A 19,837-nucleotide genomic window follows, 5' to 3' on the forward strand; every position below is an offset into this window, starting at 1 on the left:
CTCAGAATGGTAGAGCAACCAACAGCTTACAATCTCAGCCTGGAAGAGCTGCAGGTATTGGATTCCAACCCACGAGAGCAGCTACGTGGGCTGCACCCAGCAAAGCCATGGAGATGGGGATGCCTGAGGCTCTGGAACCTACCCCTTGAACCAGTGTTCTTAGGATGCGGGACATGGAATCAAAGCAGATTATTTTGGAGCTTTAATATTTAATATCTGTCCTGATAGGTTTGGGACTCACATGGGGCCTATTACCCCTTTCTTTTGGCCTATTCCTCCCTTTTGGAATGGGAATGTCTGCACCACCATTGTATCTTGGAAGTAAATAACTTGTTTTTTTGTTTTCCAGGTTCACAGTTGTAAGGAACTTGCCTTGAGTCTCAAATGAGACTTTAGACTTTTGAGTTGATGCTGGAACAGTTAAGACTTTGGGGGATGGAATAATTGTATTTTGCAATGTGAGAAAGACATGAGATTTGTTTTTCATGCCACCAAATCTTATGTTGAAATTTGATGCCCAATATTGGAGGTGGGGCCAGATGGGAGAAATTTGGGGACAGATCCCCCATGAATGGCTTGGTGACATTCTCCCAGGAGTAAATAAATTCTCTTGGTTCCCATGAGAACTGCTTGTTAAAAAGCCTAGCACCTCCTCATCTCTCTCTTGTTTTCTCTCTCACCACATGATCTGCAAATGCCAGCTCCCCTTCACATTCCACCATGAGTAGAAGCAGCCTGAGTCCCCGGCCAGAAGCAGATGCTGGCACCATGCTTTTTGTGCAGCCTATAGAACCATGAGCCAAATAAATCTCTTTTCTTTATAAAATACCCAGCCTCAGGTATTCCTTTATGGCAACACTAAAGAGACCCAAGACAAGATCCAAATAAAATTAAACTGCCGGGCGCAGTGGCTCACACCTGTAATCTCAGCACTTTGGGAAGCCGAGGCGGGCAGATCACCTGAGGTCAAGAGTTCGAGACCAGCCTGGCCAACATGGAGGAACCCCGTCTCCACTAAAAATACCAAAATTAGCCGGGCACAGTGGCGGGCTCCTCTAATCGGGAGGCTGAGGCAGGAGACTCGCATGAACCCGGGAGGCAGAGATTTCAGTTAGCCCAGATAGTGACACTACACTCCAGCCTAGGTGACAGAGTGAGACTCCATCTAAAAAAATAAAAATAAAGAAATAAATAAACTTTGACTATACATGGTCCCAATATTTCAAATAACAGTCCTCCTCTGTAGTGCCCTCAGGCATCTAAGTTCTCCCATGCACAGCCCATGCCAACTATGATACATCTCTTCTCTAGTGACTGATAAATGCCAATGCCAGAAACTTAAACAACAACAAAAAAATATATACTTTTGGGATAGAGGATATATTGTATTAAAATGTAGCATATGATAAAGATAACATTTCAAATGAAATACAGAAAAATATTTATTAATCAATAAATGGTCTTCATAAAACTCGCTAACTACATGATAGAGGGTGAGAGGATGTTTAATATTCCTACTTTATGCCTAAATACATTCCCAGTAAATAAAGTTAAATATAAAAATAGAAGCTAAAAAGAAAGAAATGAACAGTGGATGTCAGGGTAGCAAATGCCCTATTATGCATATAAGCAAAAGTAAAATCATGAAAGATTACATAATATTTTGAACTTTTTGAAATTAAGATCTTTAAAAATACAAAACCGGCCGGGCATGGCAGTTCATGCCTGTAATCCCGGCACTTTGGGAGGCTGAGGTGGGTGGACCACCTGAGGTCAGGAGATCGAGTCCAGCCTGGCCAACATGGTGAAACCCCGTCTCTACTAAAAATACAAAAATTAGCCGGGCATGATGGTGCATGCCTGTAATCCCAGCTACTCAGGAGGCTGGGGCAGGAGAATCGCTTGAACCTGGGAGGCAGAGGTTGTAGTGAGGTGAGATCATGCCACTGCACTCCAGCTTGGGCAACAGAGTGAGACTCTGTCTCAAAAAATAAAAAATAAAAATAAAACAAAATTAAGCCAAAGACACATCACAAACAGGAAAACATCTACAATATAAATAAAATAAATAAAACTTTTTTTAATAAAGAGCTCTAAAATATCATTAACAAATAGGTTAAATACAAATAGGAAAATGGGCAATTCTCAAAGGAAGACATCCATAAGTATTTGAAAGATGATCAACCTTAACTTCACCATTTAAATGCAAATTAAAACATGTTTTCACCTATCAAATTGACGAAGATGGGAAAAACTAAAAGAAAATTGCTGAACATACTGAAAAATGGGCACCGAGTACTTGTGCTGAAGGAAGGTAAATTGGTAGAACTGTTTTGAGAGGCAGACTTTACAGATATGTTGCAGAACCTTAGTGTAATGTCAGCCACTTAAAATTCTTACTTTATATGAGCCCTTTGATTTTCCCCAACTCCCAGTTGGGCATATGTTCAACAAACAGGCTTTGTTTAAATATGAGCCACCTGCACTGGAACCTAAAATTAAAGGATTTACTTTTGTTTATTTGGTTGGATAGAATTTCTTGGCATTCCCTGTTTACCAAAAATATGCAGTTGCACCTGTCAAAATTAGTGTTTGAATTATACGGGTTGGCTTAGTTTCTAAACATAAGTCTAAATCCTCTCATGTTTCATTCATTGTTAAGAAATATTTAGCTTTGAGAGAGAGAAAGGAAAGAAGGCAAGCGAAAGCAGACAGAAATTTTAATTTCTCAGTTGGGTTTTATTATGTCAAAAAGTGAGCTATTTTTGTTTTCTAATTCACAATTTTGGTTAAGAGTTGTTACTAAATATGTTTCTTCACAACTAAGCCACCATAGAACCAATTTTTCTTGACTTAGGTGTTTGCTGTCTTATTAAAGTAGCCTCTGTTCTTATCAGGGCTGTGAAGTTGCTTTAGCAACCATATCCAAAATTGGATATAATAGTTGTTAAAACTAGACAAAGAAAAAGATAAAAGAGGGACATTTTCTAAATTCATTAGAACTACAGTAGAGCACATTTTTAAAATTAAGTTGTTCATTTTTTTTTATACTTTAAGTTCTAGGGTACATGTGCACAACGTGCAGGTTTGTTACATATGTATACATTTTTAAACTAATAGAAATAAATATGCCTTAGCCAATTTTGCCCCATTTCTACCCCCTAGAGGTGTCCTTAAAATTACCATAAGTTTTCAAATAGTACAACAGGGATATAAGACAGTAATAGCAATGAGAAAAATGGCTGACATTTATTGAGTGCTTGCTACATGCCAGGTGCTAGTCCAATCCCATTACATATATACATGTATTTATGCCAATGTTTAATCTTAATGACAACCCTATGGGAATTAAACCTCATAACATTTATTATTATCTCCATCCTGCAGGTGAAGAAACTGCGGCACAGGGAGGCTAAATAACTTGAGATCACACAGATAGTAAATGATAGAACAAGGAAGTGAAAAAATAATTGAACCTCTTAGGAGTTTTCTGATAAACTACAAGTAGAAGGGGCTAGTGAATCTAATGAGTAACCCCTATTACAGCAAAGTACAATCTGACGTATTTTTCTGAGTAGAGTGATAATATGTATTGCGGATTTGTTCACCTGGGTTTTCAGAAGACAATTCCTTTAAATTAATCTTACATTGGGAATCTCCTTTTTTCCTCCTTTTTCCATTAATCTCAGAGTTAAAAGTTTGCCTTAGCCTAATATATATAAATATCTCAAATTTAATTACCTTCAACCATACTTTCCAGGAAAAGGAATGTTTTGCCTTTTTATTATTTTTTTCTTCAGGCAAAAATTAGTTCCAATTAGTTCTGATGTTTTATAAAGAACAAAGAGCTCAAGTTTCTGTTTTAAATGCACTTGGAAACAAGATGTAATCTAAATTTGGGGAGACTTTTACATGTCTCAGAGTTTATAAATAACCAGACCCCAAACTTTTTAAAGTTTCCCCTAGGATATTGCACTTACTGTCTAAAGGAGTTCCTGTTTTGCAAATAAAAGCCTTAGCTTAACTTTTAAAAAATCTATTTTACTCAGTTAATATTTAGAAAATTATATATAGGCTCCTTAGGGCCAAGAGTAGGTACACTTTGTTCTCAGTAACATCTTTTAAAAAAGAAGTTATCAATGTATACAGCAAGATCAAAAACTCTTATTTTGACATCTAGTAATTGACATCTAATACAATTTCTCCACTCGCTGTCAACTACTAGCGGCCCATTGTATTACAAAGCTCAGTGTCCTCTAGTGAAGAATGCCCTACCTTAGCATTTTATGAGACCTAAAGGTGGTAAACAGAATCCTCCCATGTGACCGCATTCAAATTGAAGCACTCTGCATATGCCGTTGAGACATTTGTGTTGCATATTATTTCAAGATGTAGATATTGAGTGCTGAGATGTCCAAGTAAATACTTACATGGTGGTTGAAATTGCAGTTTTTTGAAAGAAGTGAGTAAACTCTGAATGACTTTTCATTTAAAAGAATAGGCTGAAGTAATTAAAATTCTTGAAATTACTCTCATGTGCTTATGTATCCTCTGTAGAGATTACCCCCTTTCAGCCTTGGAAGTTTAGGACAGCAAAATCATTTTCTTCAGAATATATAAAAAATAACTAAGGGGTCAATACCTTTATATTATTTTCTTATCGTACTACCATTTGCCTGGGTTCCTTTTCTTTTTATTCTCGTTCATGAGATACTGATTAATAGACAGGTTTTATGGCTAGAAAATACCTATCGCTAAATCAAGATTAGTATTCATTGGCTTTTACACCATAAGGCTAAATGTGATAAAAAGGAAGAGATGGAGTGGAAATGCCTGTGTTGTATGTGAGATGATTTTCACCTGATCAACATCATAAACTCCTCCCCCTCTACAGGTGTAGGCACTTTTTTTTTAACTCTCCCTCCTCTTTCCACTAAGGGCTAATTAGGGAGGTTGCCTTGAAGAATAAACTTACCATTTATATAAAAGGGCTACTGGACTGATACACAGCTGAAAACCCTCAGTTCTGGACTGAACTCCCAGCAGGTAAACATTTATTCATTAATATAATACATTTCAAGTCATAGTTTATAATTGCAGAAAGGGATGGGAAAAATAGAAAAGGGATGAAATCCAACCTTATACAGAACGAATACATTGCAATTAGGTTTCAAGGAAAGATATATTTTGTTTTGTTTCTTGGTGTGTTTTTGTTTGGGTTTTTTTAACTCTTAAATTTTGATATGAGGAAAATTTTTACTCTTAAATTTTGATGTGAGGAAAATAAGCATTACCAAGTATAAATTTGTTTGCATTGTGATATGGGCACAACTAGAACAACCTCTCTGAACAAAAATCCTAACATATGAAAAATAATTACTAGCATTGGATTGCAAGTGCTTAAAAAAATGTATTTCCTCATTAACAAATACCCACCATTATATTGTAAATATTGTATTACATTACAAAAACAGAGGTCTTATGTTTTATTGCTTACAAGACTTAAAAGTCTCCCAGGAGAGTGTAATGCTTTCATTGTTATGATAAATATTAATCAATAAAATATTTTAGATGCTTGCTCTGTGCTTATAAACACTCAAATGCCCCCAAAGAAACTTCAGTTTCTAAAACTTACATGATCATAATTCTTTTTCTTGACAAATACTTTCAAACAGTGAGTCTATTGGTTATAATTTGGTTAAAGGAGTTACCAACCTTTAACTTCCAATTCCAGAACATACTGATTATGGACAGTAGTAATCAAGTGGTAAAGATATGACATTCTGCTCTTGTAGCTTTCAGAGTTAATCATCATTATGACTCTCTAACATGTTACAAAAATGTGTAGAAAATATTTTCTGCATCAATGAGAATTTTTGCTCTATTTTGTGGCATTAAAAAAATTTCTGTTTAATGAAAGATCCTTATGAAATGAATCACTGTTTACTGAAAGGGTATTGTCAAATGTAGATTAATTGTAGTGTCCTCTCTGCATGAACCCATGGGGCAATGTCTCTGATTTTAGTTTGTCACCCTGAGTAATTTGTGAGTTGCAAGAGTATAGTCTAGAAGGGTAAGTTGAAGCCAATTAAGTAGAGGTTTTACTATTAAGAAGCTAGAGGCCAGGCAGGGTGGCTCACACCTGTAATCCCAGCACTTTGGGAGGGCAAGGCAGGTGGATCACATGAGGTCAGGAGTTCGAGATCAGCCTAGCCAACATGGTGAAACCCCCATCTCTACTAAAAATATAAAAAAACTAGCCAGGCGTTGGTGGTGTCTATTGCGGGAGCTGGCTAGCAGCCCGCAATGCAACGGGGCCCTCTCTTTGTTCCTAGGTGGAGCCGCAGGTCAAGAAATAATAGACTCACACAAGGTAGTGAAAGCAGCTCCCGCAGTGCCGCCAATGCACTGACTATACCAGCATCTATTATTAAGTTTAGTGAGGGCGGCGGTAGGTTAGTGAGGGATTTAGGGTCATTCGATTATAAGGTGAGATGGTCACATGGGGATGAAGTAATTCTTTAACATAATATCTGTATGCAGAAGTACAGTATACAGAGATAAGAATTTACAATATAGTGTGTGCATCAGTAATTTCTAACAGAGCCTTAAAACAGAAACACAGTCTTTCCATAACCTATGATTAGCAGGATATTAATCAGCAGTAACAGTTGCAGCAAAAGCTGGTTACAAACAATCCACAGAAACAGGATGTGAAGCTAGACAACTGGCTAGACTAGAAATCCTCAGAAGGAAATATGTCTTAACCCTAAAGAGGCCTAGAAGAGCTGTGGCAAGATGAGGGTGTTATAGCCCTAGCTTATCCATATGGACAGGTGCCCCTCATTCGTCCATTTATAGGCTATCCATAAGGGTCGCATTCCATTCCCAGTGCTATGAACATCTGCTCTTCTGGGATAGGAATCTTGTTGATGTGAAACCTCCCTGAATGCACGTCCATTCATAGGCTCTCTGCAGGGGGAAGCACATCACGTGCTATTGGCTCGTTCTGGCAGTCCAACCTGGCATTGTCTTTACACAATCCTGCATGCAATTTTGTATTTACAATAATCAGGAGCATTTCATCTTTTATTCCATAGCAATAGTTTCAGGGGATCTCCCTACATCTCCTCCTTTCCTCTGATTTAAATGAACCATAGCAATCATAGCTTGGCACTGATCACGATTGGATTGAAGAATATTTTTTCCAATTTTGCATATGAACAATAAACCAATAGCACAAATTATACACAGAACAAAATTAACAATAGTGGATCCTCCCAAGGATTTTACCCATTGAATGGGGTTGAGATTAGATAACCCCTCAGAGATACCATCTAAAACTTCAGCACCGGGTAAAGCAGTTAAGTGTGCTTGAAAGGCCTCAAAAATCTGTTCTTTTAGCTTGCTTATGTCTAAACTTAAATGATCTTCACTTCCTTGTAAATGGCATTTTACTGATTCCCAATTGTGAACAGACTCATTACACTGAAACAGATTTATAGAAAATCAGAAGTATTCCAATCACATTGCATTTGTAATCTATGTTCTAAACTTATAATTCTATCTCCCATCCATATAACAGTTTGTCAGGTTATTAATTTGATTGGTCAATTTTTGATCAATACCTGACTGAGAATTCCACATCCAAGTAGAATCTTTTTCCCATTTATCCACAAAATGAAGTTTGAATAGATTGAGGTAATGCAACTCCAGCAGCAGCAGCAGTCGCAGTAGCAGCAGTTGCAGTAACAGCAATCAAACCATTATTACTGCAATTAATGTAAAAATAAATAATTTACTCCTTTTAATAATTTTCTGTAGAATATTATTAATAACATGGATAGAAGGGGAAGATTCCCAAGGCCTATGTAAGGCTACGGGAAGCCAAATACCTTCTCTGGCTCTGACTATTAAAATACTATGATATTGATTAAAGGATGAGTCAATCCAAGTATACAAGTAACAACTAACACATGTAATTACATTGGTTTTTGAACTAATATGCATCTTTCCTACTAATAACATATATGGTGGTTTAACACAACTTTTAAGTGGTATAGTTTTATTGTACTCCATATAGATAGCATATTTATTTTGGGATGGTACTCTTTTTGTGAATGTGTGGTGGGGGGAATAGGTTGTATGAGAGGTGGTGAGGGGACATTAGCAAAGGGGGGGGATATAAGTCCTCATCATCTTTACTGTCCCATCTTTGAATTGACCTTTTGACGATTGCCATAGTGATATTTTTGGCTGTGTGAAAATAGTAGTGTAAATCAATCTGTTGTCTTAGTTTTCAAGGTGACAAGGTGGATTTACTTATAACACTTTCTCCAGCCCAAACTCTCATACCAGTCATAGCTATGGTTAATCTCCATAATTCTGAATGTTCAGGTCCTAAGTGGGGAACAATGAGCCTTGGCTTTGGAGGGACAACCCCTGCCCCTTTCCACCTAAAAGGAAAAAAGCTGTTAAATCTATGATATAATAGGGGAGGGTTGTCACTACTTTTTTGGTAAGTAATATCATAGAGAAAGTGTTGACAATCTCTGTGACCTTGAGAGCAATCATTAGTGATATGACTTTTAGGAGCCCAATCAAGAACGGTGTAGTGAGAAGAATTAAATAACACACTCCTTCTGAACTGACGCAATCCTTCCATATTAATTTGTCAGCATTTGAAGACAAGTTGAGAGGACATGCAGGTCCTAAAGGCTTATATTGGGATGTGTGAATATAATCAGAGATTCCTGTTTTGATCTGTCTTAGAGGTTTTAATGAGAGCCCTGATACCAAGTGTCCTAAAGAGTGACCAGATGGTAGTGTGACTGCCCAAATTTGAATATCTAATGAGAGACATCCATTTGTGGTTCCCAGGCACAAAAGTGGATACCTAAAACCTAAAGTGATAATGAAAGAAGTTCCTTCTTCTGAAGGTTGGGCAGGACAATGATCATCTACAGAACCAGGCATCCAAATACTATCATTAACATAGACCTCAGTAGGAGCGTCCATCCATGTCATGGCTCGAATAAGAGGAAGAAAAGGAATATAGGCCCAATGTGTATAGTTTTTAACAGTCTGTGGGGTGACAGAGGGTAGAAGGATCAGTGTAATCAGGAGGAGGCAGAGGTTGAGCCAGACCTGGATCACTGGAGGCAAGTTGTTCAGGATGGCTGACTGGATTGTCTGTTGTAAAGGAGTTAGCATGGTTATTTTTTTTCTTTTCTTTTTTTTTTTTTTTTGATGGTTGGATGTGTTAGTTGTTTTTTGCTGTGGCATTTTTTCAGCAAATTTCTCTGTCTCGTTGTTGCATGCATCTTCAGGACACAATTTCAGGTGTCTAGCAGGAACCAAAACAGGAGATTGGTATTCACTTGGGGAAACACAAGCATAGCCTCTACACCACGTTAAAATAGAGCCTTTTGACCATATATTAGATCGAACATCTTTCCACCATACTTCCCTTCCTTGGTTTACCGTGGGACAGTTACCAGAGAAATGTTTTTTGGCAGCAGTAACAGAACTAGATTTAGGAATATTAAGAAAATTTAATGTGAGCAATGCCAAGTTTAATTGTATGTGAGGGGTAGACAACCCCTTATCCCCCTGTTTTTGTTTAAGTAATTGTAATTTTAAAGTTCTGTTACTTCTTTCTACAATAGCTTGGCCTTGTGGGTTATAAGGAATACCAGTAATATGTTTAATATGCCACTGATGAAAAATTTTTTTAACAGCTTTACTGCAATAGGCTGGATCATTGTCTGTTTTGAGCTCACTAAGAATTCCCATAACCGCAAAACATGAAAACATATGTTTTTTAACATGAGAAGTGGCTTCTCCAGTTTGACAGGTAGCCCAGATGAAATTGGAAAAGGTGTCAACTGTGACATGCACATAAGCTAATTTTCTAAAAGAAGGAACATGAGTAACATCCATTTGCCAAATAGCATTAGGAGAAAGGCCTCGGGGATTAACTCTGGGAGATTGTGTGGGTAAGACAAGAACCTGACATTGAGAACAGTGTTGTACAATTTGTTTAGTTTTTTTCCAGCTGAGAGAATATTTATGTTTAAGACCCGAGGCATTAGTGTGAGTGAGTTGATGAAATTGTTCTGCATCTATAATGGCTAGAGAAACTAGAGTATCAACTTTATGATTACCACTGGATAAAGTTCCAGGCAAATTAGTATGAGAACAAATGTGAGTGATGAAAAAAGGGTGGTTTCAGTTTCTAACAGTTTTTTGTAACAAAGAGAACAAGGAAAATAGATTAGTGTCAGTAATATTTTTGATGGTAGCTGTTTCTATTGCCTTAGTGGCATGGACTACATAAGCTGAGTCAGAGACAATATTAAGAGGCTGATTAAAATCCTGTAATGCAGAGATAACAGCAAACAACTCGGTTTTTTGAGCAGAAGTTTATGGAGTAGAAATGACTTTATCTTTTGGTCCTACATACCCTGCCTTTCCATTACTGGATCCATCAGTAAAAATGGTAATGACTGCCTCTTCATGGTGATGAATGAGTAAGTTTTGGTAGAATCCAGGAAGTATTTCCTAGAAATTAAAAGAATTTTGACTTAGGCAAATGATTATCAATAGTGCCAATGAAGTCAGCCAGATTAGTCTTCCAGCACAAAGATGTAGAAAAGGCATTTTAAACTTCATTTTTTGACAAAGAGACCACAATAATGTTTGGATCAAAGCCAGAAATTTTAGTGATACGTTGACATCCTAACCCAATCAAAGTGGCCATTTCATCAAGATATATTGAAAGAGTCTTAGAGGCTGAATTAGGAAGAAATACCCATTCAACTAGAGAATTATTTTGTACTATAAGTCCCGTAGGAGAGTGGATGGAGGGAAAAACTAAAAATTGTAAAGGGAAATTTGGGTCAATACGAGAGACTTGTGCCTCTCTCACTCATTGTTCTACAAAAGACAACTCTTGTTTTGCTGGTTCAGTTAGAGAATGAGGACTGTTTAGATCTGTATTTCCTGATAAAGTAGCAAATAGATGAGATAATGCATAAGTAGGGATGCCTAGGGTTGGTCTGAGATAATTGATGTCACCTAGTAATTTTTGAAAATCATTTAAGGTGTTTAAATTGTCAGTACGAAGTTGGACTTTTGGGGGCTTAATGGAGCGAGCTTCTAGCTGCATTCCTAAGTACAGAAAAGGAGTGGCTTGTTGAATTTTATCAGGAGCAATGTGGAGTCCTGCATTGGCAACAGCTAATTTTAAAGAGGTAAAACATTGAATTAATTCATCTTTAGTGGGGGCAGCAATTAGTATATCATCCATATAATGAAGAATGTAATTATTTTTAAAAGTCTGTTGGATAGGTTGTAACACAGTACCAACAAACAACTGACAAATAGTAGGACTTTTAATCATTCCTTGAGGTAAAACTTTCCATTGATATCTAGCTGCAGGAGCTGAATTGTTGATGGAAGGTATAGTGAAAGCAAATTTTTCACAGTCTGACTTGTCTAAAGGAATATGAAAAAAGCAGTCTTTAAGGTCAATGATAATTAAAGGCCATTCCTTAGCAATCATGGAGGGGGAGGGCATACCAGATTGTAATGCCCCCATAGGTTTAACAACTGCATTAACAGCTCTTAAATCTGTTACCATCCTCCATTTTCTTGACTTTTTTTTGTACAACAAACACAGGCAAGTTCCATGGAGACAAGCAGGGCTCAATAGTGTTTGCTTGTAGTAAATCATTAACAATTTAAATGAAAGCCTCTAATTTGTGTTTGGAAAGTGGCCACTGCTCTACCCAAACAGGTGACTCACACATCTATTGTGAAAGGGCAGAGGAAAAGAAGGAGAGTGAAGGCACCGGGACGTGGACTGGGGAAAAACAGGATTCTAAGCCTCTGAAAGAAGGGGTCCCAGAGTGTTGAAAGAAACAGTAGGCTTAGAAGAGGGGAGAGGTCCAAAAGGATGATGGGAATGAGAAACAGGCCATTCAGATGAATGCCACACATCCTCCTCTGGCAGAGGGGGCAACGGCTTAGTAGAAGAAGAGTTAACATATAGAGGTTCCAAGATAGGAGGCAGAGGGTGGGGATCATCACCAGGTTCCTTCTCTTGGGGAGAAACCAAGGAGAGATCAAATTCTTCCTCATCATCAGAAGGAGGACTAGTAGGGGAGTCAGCTACCCAAGGTAAAGGGAGCAGTTCATCATCCACGTTAACTTGTGGCAGTTGAAGAGGATCACCAGATGGAAAAGGAAGTAAAGCAACATGAATAACAGCCCAGTCAGTCCAAACAGAAATAGGAAGTAAAACACCATCTCTCATGAGCTGGTGGAGAGAGGCACCAACTCTATCCCAGTCTAACAGGTCCATAGAATCTTTGTCAGAGAACCAAGGACAATATTTTTCAATAGTCTGAAATAAAAGAATAAGGTTGCTGGAATCAGCCTTGATTCCACCCTGTTTAAGAAGAAGTTTAATAAAAGACAGATAAGCCTGGTGTTTAGACTGTGATTGTCGCATAATAACCCTGGAATAATACTGGTCGACAAACCTGAAAAGAGGGGAGAGCCGGAAAAGCATACCCAGGGACCTTACTGTCGAGACTGAAGACTAGTCATCATGAACCTGCATTCGGAGTGCACTGAGCAGAAGAACAAAGAAGGCCACCTTGGGCGCCAGATATTGCGGGATCTAGCTAGCAGCCCGCAATGCAACGGGACTCTCTCTTTGTTCCCAGGCAGATCGGCAGGTTGAAAAATAATAGACACACACAAGATAGTGAAGGCTGGGTCCAAGGGGGTCACCACATTCTGGTCCCGCAGTGCCACCAATGCACTGAATATACTAGCATTTATTATTAAGTTTAGTGAGGGCGGGGGTAGGTTAGTGAGGGATTTAGGGTCATTTGATTATGAGGTGAGATGGTCACATGGGGATGAAATAATTCTTTAACATAACATCTGTATGCAGAAGTACAGTATACAGAGATAAGAATTTACAATATAGTGTGTGCATCAGTAATTTCTAACAGAGCCTTCAAACAGAAACAGGGAGGCTGAGGCAGGTGGATCACAAGGTCAGGAGATCGAGACCATCCTGGCTAACATGGTGAAACCCCGTCTCTACTAAAAATACAAAAAATTAGCCGGGCATGGTGGCGGGCGCCTGTAGTCCCAGCTACTCGGGAGGCTGAGGCAGGAGAATGGCGTGAACCCAGGAGGCGGAGCTTGTAGTGAGCCGAGATTGCACCACTGCATTCCAGCCTGGGTGACAGAGTGAGACTCCCTCTCAAAACAACAACAACAACAACAACAACAACAACAAAAACCAGAAACACAGTCTTTCCATAACCTATGATTAGCAAGATATTAATCAGCAGTAACAGTTGAAGCAAAAGCTGGTTACAAACAATCCATAGAAACAGGATGTGAAGCTATACAACTGGTTAGACCAGAAATCTTCAGAAGGGAGTATGCCTTAACCCTAAAGAGGCCTAGAAGAGCTGTGGCAAGATGAGGGCGTTAACAGCCCTACCTTTTCCATATGGTCAGGCGCCCCTCATGCATCCATTTATAGGCTCTCCACAACGGTTGCATTCCTTTCCCAGAGCTATGAACATCTGCTTTTCTGGAATAGGAATCTTGGTGGCATGAAACCTCCCTGAATGCACGTCCATTCATAGGCTCTCTGCGGGGGAAGCACATCACGTGCTGTTGGCTCATTCTGGCAGTCCAACCTGGCATTGTCTTTACACAATCCTGCATGCAATTTTGTATTTACAATAATCAGAAACATTTCATCTTTTATTCCATAGCAATAGTTTCAGGGGGTCTCCCTACAGGTGTGCGCTTGTAATCCCAGCTACTCAGGAGGCTGAGACAGGAGAATTGCTTGAACCTGGGAGGTGGAGGTTGCAGTGAGCCAAGATCATGCCACTGCACTCCAACCTGGGCAACAGAGCGAGACTGTGTCAAAAATAATAATAATAATAAATAAATAATAAATAAAAATAAGCTAGAGTATTGGACTTTAGAGATGGCATAAGTGAAAAAACAAGTAAATGTTAGAGGAAAGAGTGTAAGGAGGACAATTTTCTGGGCAAACTGAATCATGAAATGAATCATATTTGTTTCTCTTTGTGTTAGAAAGTTTAGTGTCAAAAGTGGCCTCTCACCTGCTGCAAGTACAATTGATTCTCATTGTGGTAGTTATTTTCAATAAAATGATACCAGACACTGACTTAGTCAATACTGAAACATTGTTCCAAGTAGAAATACAGTTAGGTTCCTGTCAGCCTCTGGTTATGGTATTTTCATCAGCCGGTCAGTAGTAACCTTGTTTTATATGTGTTTTTGTTGAAAGACACATTAATATATATTGTTGATTCAAGAGCATTGTAACTCATGTCCAAAGGAAACTTACCTAACACATGTATTTCCTCCATTATTCACATCACAGCCTTTTTGCACTTAGAAACACCAGTACAACCGATAAGTGCTATGCTTTTGGTCCATTTTTAAACAGCAAAATCAACACAAGGCACAAAAACTTGAAAAACTTAGCACTAAACAGACCATGAAAAGGGCACTTGTTTACAGTATGAGAACAAACAAGAAGACAGAGCATTCCCTGTTCAACCTTAGCTGGAAACATGTGAGTTAGGAAACCCAGTTCTTTTTGCTGCTGTATGCATGACTGCAAATGACTGTAAAAGTGCCACAAGTATTGAATTGGGAATTACAAATAAATTTTAGAAAGCAGGTAAACTTTCAAATATGAAATTCATGATTAAGGATGATCAATTGTATACATAGGATTATGTTCCATGCTCCATACTTTGCATATTAACCTCACTTTTGACTCCATATTACTTTGTCCCTCTATTTCTCCTTTGCCAAATTTTAATTTAAACTTAATTATTTTTCTTGATATATTTTACATATTTTCTTTCTTTCTTTCTTTCTTTCTTTCTTTCTTTCTTTCTTTCTTTTTCTTTCTCTTTCCTTCCTTCCTTCCTTTCTATTTTTTTTTTTTTTGACGGAGTTTTGCTCTTGTTGCCCAGGCTGGAGTGCAATGGCGTGATCTTGGCTCACCACAACCTCGCAACCTCTGCCTCCCAGGTTCAAGCGATTCTCCTGCCTCAGCCTCCCTAGTAGCTGGGATTACAGGCATGTGCCACCACACCTGGCTAATTTTGTATTTTTAGTAGAGACAGGGTTTCTCCATGTTGGTCAGGCTGGTCTCGAACTCCCGACCTCAGGTGATCCACCCGCCTCAGCCTCCCAAAGTGCTGGGATTACAGGCATGAGCCAACACGCCCAGCCTATGTATTTTCATAAATGGCTTTAGATCCTTCAGGGAACAAACCAGGTAATAAAGAAGCAAATTATCAACAAATATTCTAATTCCTACTCTTTTCATTAGCTACTTCAGTATTCAGGCATAAAAAAATCTCTAGACATCAAACCTAATTAAGAGGTTCACATTCCACTGCCCTTTGAAATAATTTTGTTTTGTTTTCTATCAGGATATATTGAATTAGAATAAATAAATGTATTTCAAATAAGTATCTATTACAAAGTTAAAATTATATTTAGAGATGACACAAATGAGTGAAAAGTCAAGCAGATGAAAAAGTGAAGAGATGATGGCTGTACTTCTTTCTTTGCCATCCTGAAGTCTGGAAACTCGATCTTTTCAAAGTTTCTAATATTGGTCCAGACTGGAATTCAAAAGCCTCTTAATGTTTGGGTGCTGCCCTGGCCCGTGCAATCTCTTCTGACTCCTGCAGAGAGCACAAACACCTCAAGTGTACCACTCAGTGAACTAGAGCCCACAGGGCTTGATCATATGCTTTCCAGAAGTTCAGGCTTACATAAACCTCATGATAGAATTTTACAGCAGATTTTATGTAGATTACAATTGAATATTCAGGGTATCTTGTAATCACAGGGGTATGCCACATAGAGAAATTGAGTAGAATTTTCTCTACCTGGAAAATATGTTGTAAAGGAATGATCCCAGCTCTCCACCACAACCCCAGAGGCACCACGTTCTCCTGTCTAGCTGAGTTCTCTTTGCCATCCTAGTGCCTGTCTGCCAGATGTAAGTTGATAAGCTCTGCTACATTTAATGTAGGAAATATTTTTTTTCTTTAATTCAGTCCATCCCTGATTGGAATGCCAGAAAAAGTTTTCTTTGGAACAAAGCAGGGGAGGTGAAGCCCCCAAATCTAAAAAAAAATCTAATTGCATGAGAACAGATGACTTTGCATACATTATATTTAGGCCCTTCTTTTTTCTTTAATTTTATCAGGCTAAAACGAGTCTCAGCCTTTGACCACTTCTGATTCTTCACTTCATTCTAGGTATTTCTCTCCAGTTGTTCCTCATAACGACCTGACCCACTCAAGTCTTTCTCTAGTCTTTGCCCCACATTGTGAAAAAGATGTTTTCCAACTTAGCTCGAGGTTCTTACCCTGAGCTTCATATTTGCCATTCATCAAATATTTAGAATGTCCCTACTGTGTGCCAGGTCCTTTGGCAGGTGCTGTGGATACAGTCGAGCACAAAGAAGGCATCGGTCCTACTTTCATACAGCTTATAGGTTACTCAGGATGGATTTAGATCAAATAAAATACAAATAAATACAAAATTACAACTGTTATACATGCTCTGAAGACAGAGTTTAGAGTACAATCAATGTATATAATAGACTTAACCAAGGATAGATATGCACAACTGTTCGGGATTAGGTCATTAACACTTCCCGTGTATTCTCCGGTTTACCCATCCCAGTGCCTCCCCATCTTCCTTTTCCCTCTTCAGAGGGAGCAATGGCAGTCAGAATTATACCCAATGAAAATAGAATTACAAGAATACTCCTAAATAGATCCAAATATTAACAGGCAAAAATTAAATGCCTACCTTCAAGTTTCTAATTAGGTGTGGAGTTGCAAGAGCTCTGGAAAAGATGTTGGTGCTAAACTGTTCTACCAAATTACTGATACTGGAGAAAATGTTGAAGAGTTGCTTTCCTGAATCACTCAAGGTACCATAAAATTAATAATTTTATTTTATTTCTTTATTGTGTTAATCTTAAAATAATGTCAAACTTGTGGCTATTTTCCTTTTTTTCTGATAATAAGACTCTCTAGGAGCACTTGTTAAACATACAGCTTCCCAGCTCCCTCCTGCTGCAGACAGATTGAATAGATTGTGGATAAGGCCCACGGAATTATACTTTTCTTTTTTTTTCTTTCTTTTTTTTTTTTTAAACTTTAAGTTCTGGGATGCATGTGCTGAATGTGCAGATTTGTTACATAAGTATACATGTGCCATGGTGGTTTGCTGCACGTATCAACCCATCATCTAGGTTTTAAGCCCTACATGCATTAGGTATTTGTCCTAATGCTCTCCCTCCCCTTTCCTCTCACCCCCTGGAAACTATGCTTTTCATAGTCACCTGGATGACTCCTAAGGAAATTTAGGTAATTTCTAGATTATTTCTAAATAAATTTGAGTTCTAAAGTATTTTAAATAGCAGAAGGGTATAGACTAGGTGGCACTGCAGTTAAGAACATAATCTAGTTAAAATAATAGAACTGAGGTTTAGATCTTGTTATAAATGCAGTGAAATTGCCTTTAAGAGCTGAATTTCTTGAGCAAGGAGACTGCCCTATGCCTGGTTTTCAAATGTGAGTGGCATGCGAATCACCCATGAGAGACATAACAAATAAGAATTTGTGAAGACAGAGACTTGCATTTTTACCAAAGACCCTATTTAATCCTTATATACATTAAAATTTGAACAAAAGTGATCTAGAAGGAGTCCTCTAATGCACTATACTGTGTGAATTAAATCTGGCCATCTTGCCTTATTGATCATGCTTAAACTGTATGTGGTAACGAAAATGTGAATAATAATTTGGAATCATTTGGCTAAAAAATAAAATGTACCAAATTGACAATCTGACCCAAATTTTCCCAAGATCAATGCTGACACTGAAGTGAATTAATAGAATGAAATGGTAGGCTACTTTGCCTTAATAATATGTCCAAATAATTATTTTGCCAGAGATAATGAAAAAAATTTCAGTGACCTTTACAGGGTAATAAAAGATGTTAGAGAATTAAAATATTAAATAAAATACAGTTTTGTTTATTTACACTTCCACCATTTTTGGAGTTTTTGGCTATGGATTTTGTAACCTCAGCTTAGTGTTTAAGTGATTAAATATCCTTCCAAAGTTCCTTCATAAGCTCTCATCTCATTCCCCCAGCACATTGACATCCTTCTAGCCACACCCCCTCAACTCGACATTCACTCTTTGGATAAATAGCTTTTGGAAGAGTTTGTATTTAACCAGTGTCAAATATTTCAGTTGGTTCCAAATCCTATACAAATAAGTTACGTTTTTCCTTTCCAAATCTGAATATTGAAAGGGTTTTTGCCTTTTAAGATGCTGAGTATTCCAATCATATTTAGGTTACATTCTTGAGTAAGAATGTATAGTTTCCTCATGTGAAACTATATTAATAAACATTACTCTATATGCAAGATGAGCAGCCACATAATTTAATGATTAACAGAACAAACATGACCCTTCCAGGTTACTTTAGATCTTGCATTTTCACTAAGGGTGATCCATGTTACACAATAATATAAGCCAAACCCAATTTGGAAAGACTCCTTCTATGAGGATATGTGAATGAGGTCCAGATTGGGTAATATAGAAGAAAGTTGTACAATTCTAGGCGTTGAAGAAAATGAGTGATTTAGATTACAATAGTGATAAAGACAGGTGCGGTAGCAAGCTTGTAGTCCCAGCTACTCGGAAAGCAGAGGCAGTAGGTTCATTTGAGCCCAGGAGTTCAAGGCCAGCAAGGTCGCATTTGTTTAAAAAAGTTGTTTTTTAATTAAACAAAAAAGTGATAAGGTAGGTAAATGTAGGTTCCAATGTCCTTATAAACAAAACAAAGCAAAACAAAGTCCATTGAAATCTAACACATGCTAGCTACAAAGTGCACACAATTTAATTATATAGCTCAATGAATTTTCATAAAGCAAATGCCTACATAACATCCACTACTACAGAGAAAGAAAATTACTTTTGACGTCACTCCTTCCCACTCGCAATGCCCCTTTCCAACCACTACCTCTCCCTGTTCCCTAAAAGTGACCACTATCCTGACTTCCAAAGCCATAATTTAGTTTTGCCTGTTTTGAATGTAACATAAATTGGATCACACAGTAAGTATCTTTTTCGTATCTAACTTCTTTTGCTCAACATTATGTTTGTGAAATTAATTTCATTGCTGTTTTGTAATCTATAGTACCAATGTGCCACAATGTATTTATTCATTTCACTGTTGACGAACATGAATCGTGGTAAAAAGGATTCCTATAGTTCAGCAGTCTTTGTTATCACCAACTTTGTCCAACCTCTACAAGCATACATGTGACATATGAAAGCTATTTTGTAGGACAATCATCTTTCGTAGTAGAGAAAAATATGTGGCTGCATATGGTGGCTCATGCCTGTAATTTCAATACTTCGGAAGGCCAAGGTGGGAGGATCACTTGAACGCAGGAGTTCAAGACCAGCCTGGGCAACGTAATGAGACCCCATCTCTACAAAAAAATTTTTTTTAATTATCCAGGTGTGGTGGTGCTTGCCTTAGTCCCAGCTACTCAGGAGGCTGGGGTGGGAGAATCGTTTGAACCCAGGAGGCAGAGGCTGCAGTGAGCAGAGATGGTGCCACTGCACTCCAGCCTGGGTGACAGAGCGAGACTGAGGAGTTCAAGGCTGCAGTGATCTGTGATTGCCCCACAACACTC

The 19,837-nt window shown here is 38.1% G+C and overlaps 1 protein-coding gene across 1 annotated transcript in view; it reads left to right on the plus strand.

Annotated features, from left to right (window-relative positions):
* Window positions 1-4,927: 4,927 nt before the first annotated feature.
* The window catches only part of GLYATL3 (glycine-N-acyltransferase like 3), a 29,730-nt gene continuing 14,820 nt past the window's right edge, over window positions 4,928-19,837 (plus strand). Inside the window, exons 1-2 of the mRNA XM_054491763.1 lie at window positions 4,928-5,046; window positions 16,942-17,047. Of these exons, the coding sequence (XP_054347738.1) occupies window positions 16,970-17,047 (78 nt within the window). The 5' untranslated portion in view covers window positions 4,928-5,046; window positions 16,942-16,969. The remainder of the gene's footprint in view (window positions 5,047-16,941; window positions 17,048-19,837) is intronic.

Source organism: Pongo pygmaeus, chromosome 5 (genome assembly GCF_028885625.2).
Source record: "Pongo pygmaeus isolate AG05252 chromosome 5, NHGRI_mPonPyg2-v2.0_pri, whole genome shotgun sequence".
In the NCBI taxonomy this organism is placed as follows: domain Eukaryota; kingdom Metazoa; phylum Chordata; class Mammalia; order Primates; family Hominidae; genus Pongo; species Pongo pygmaeus.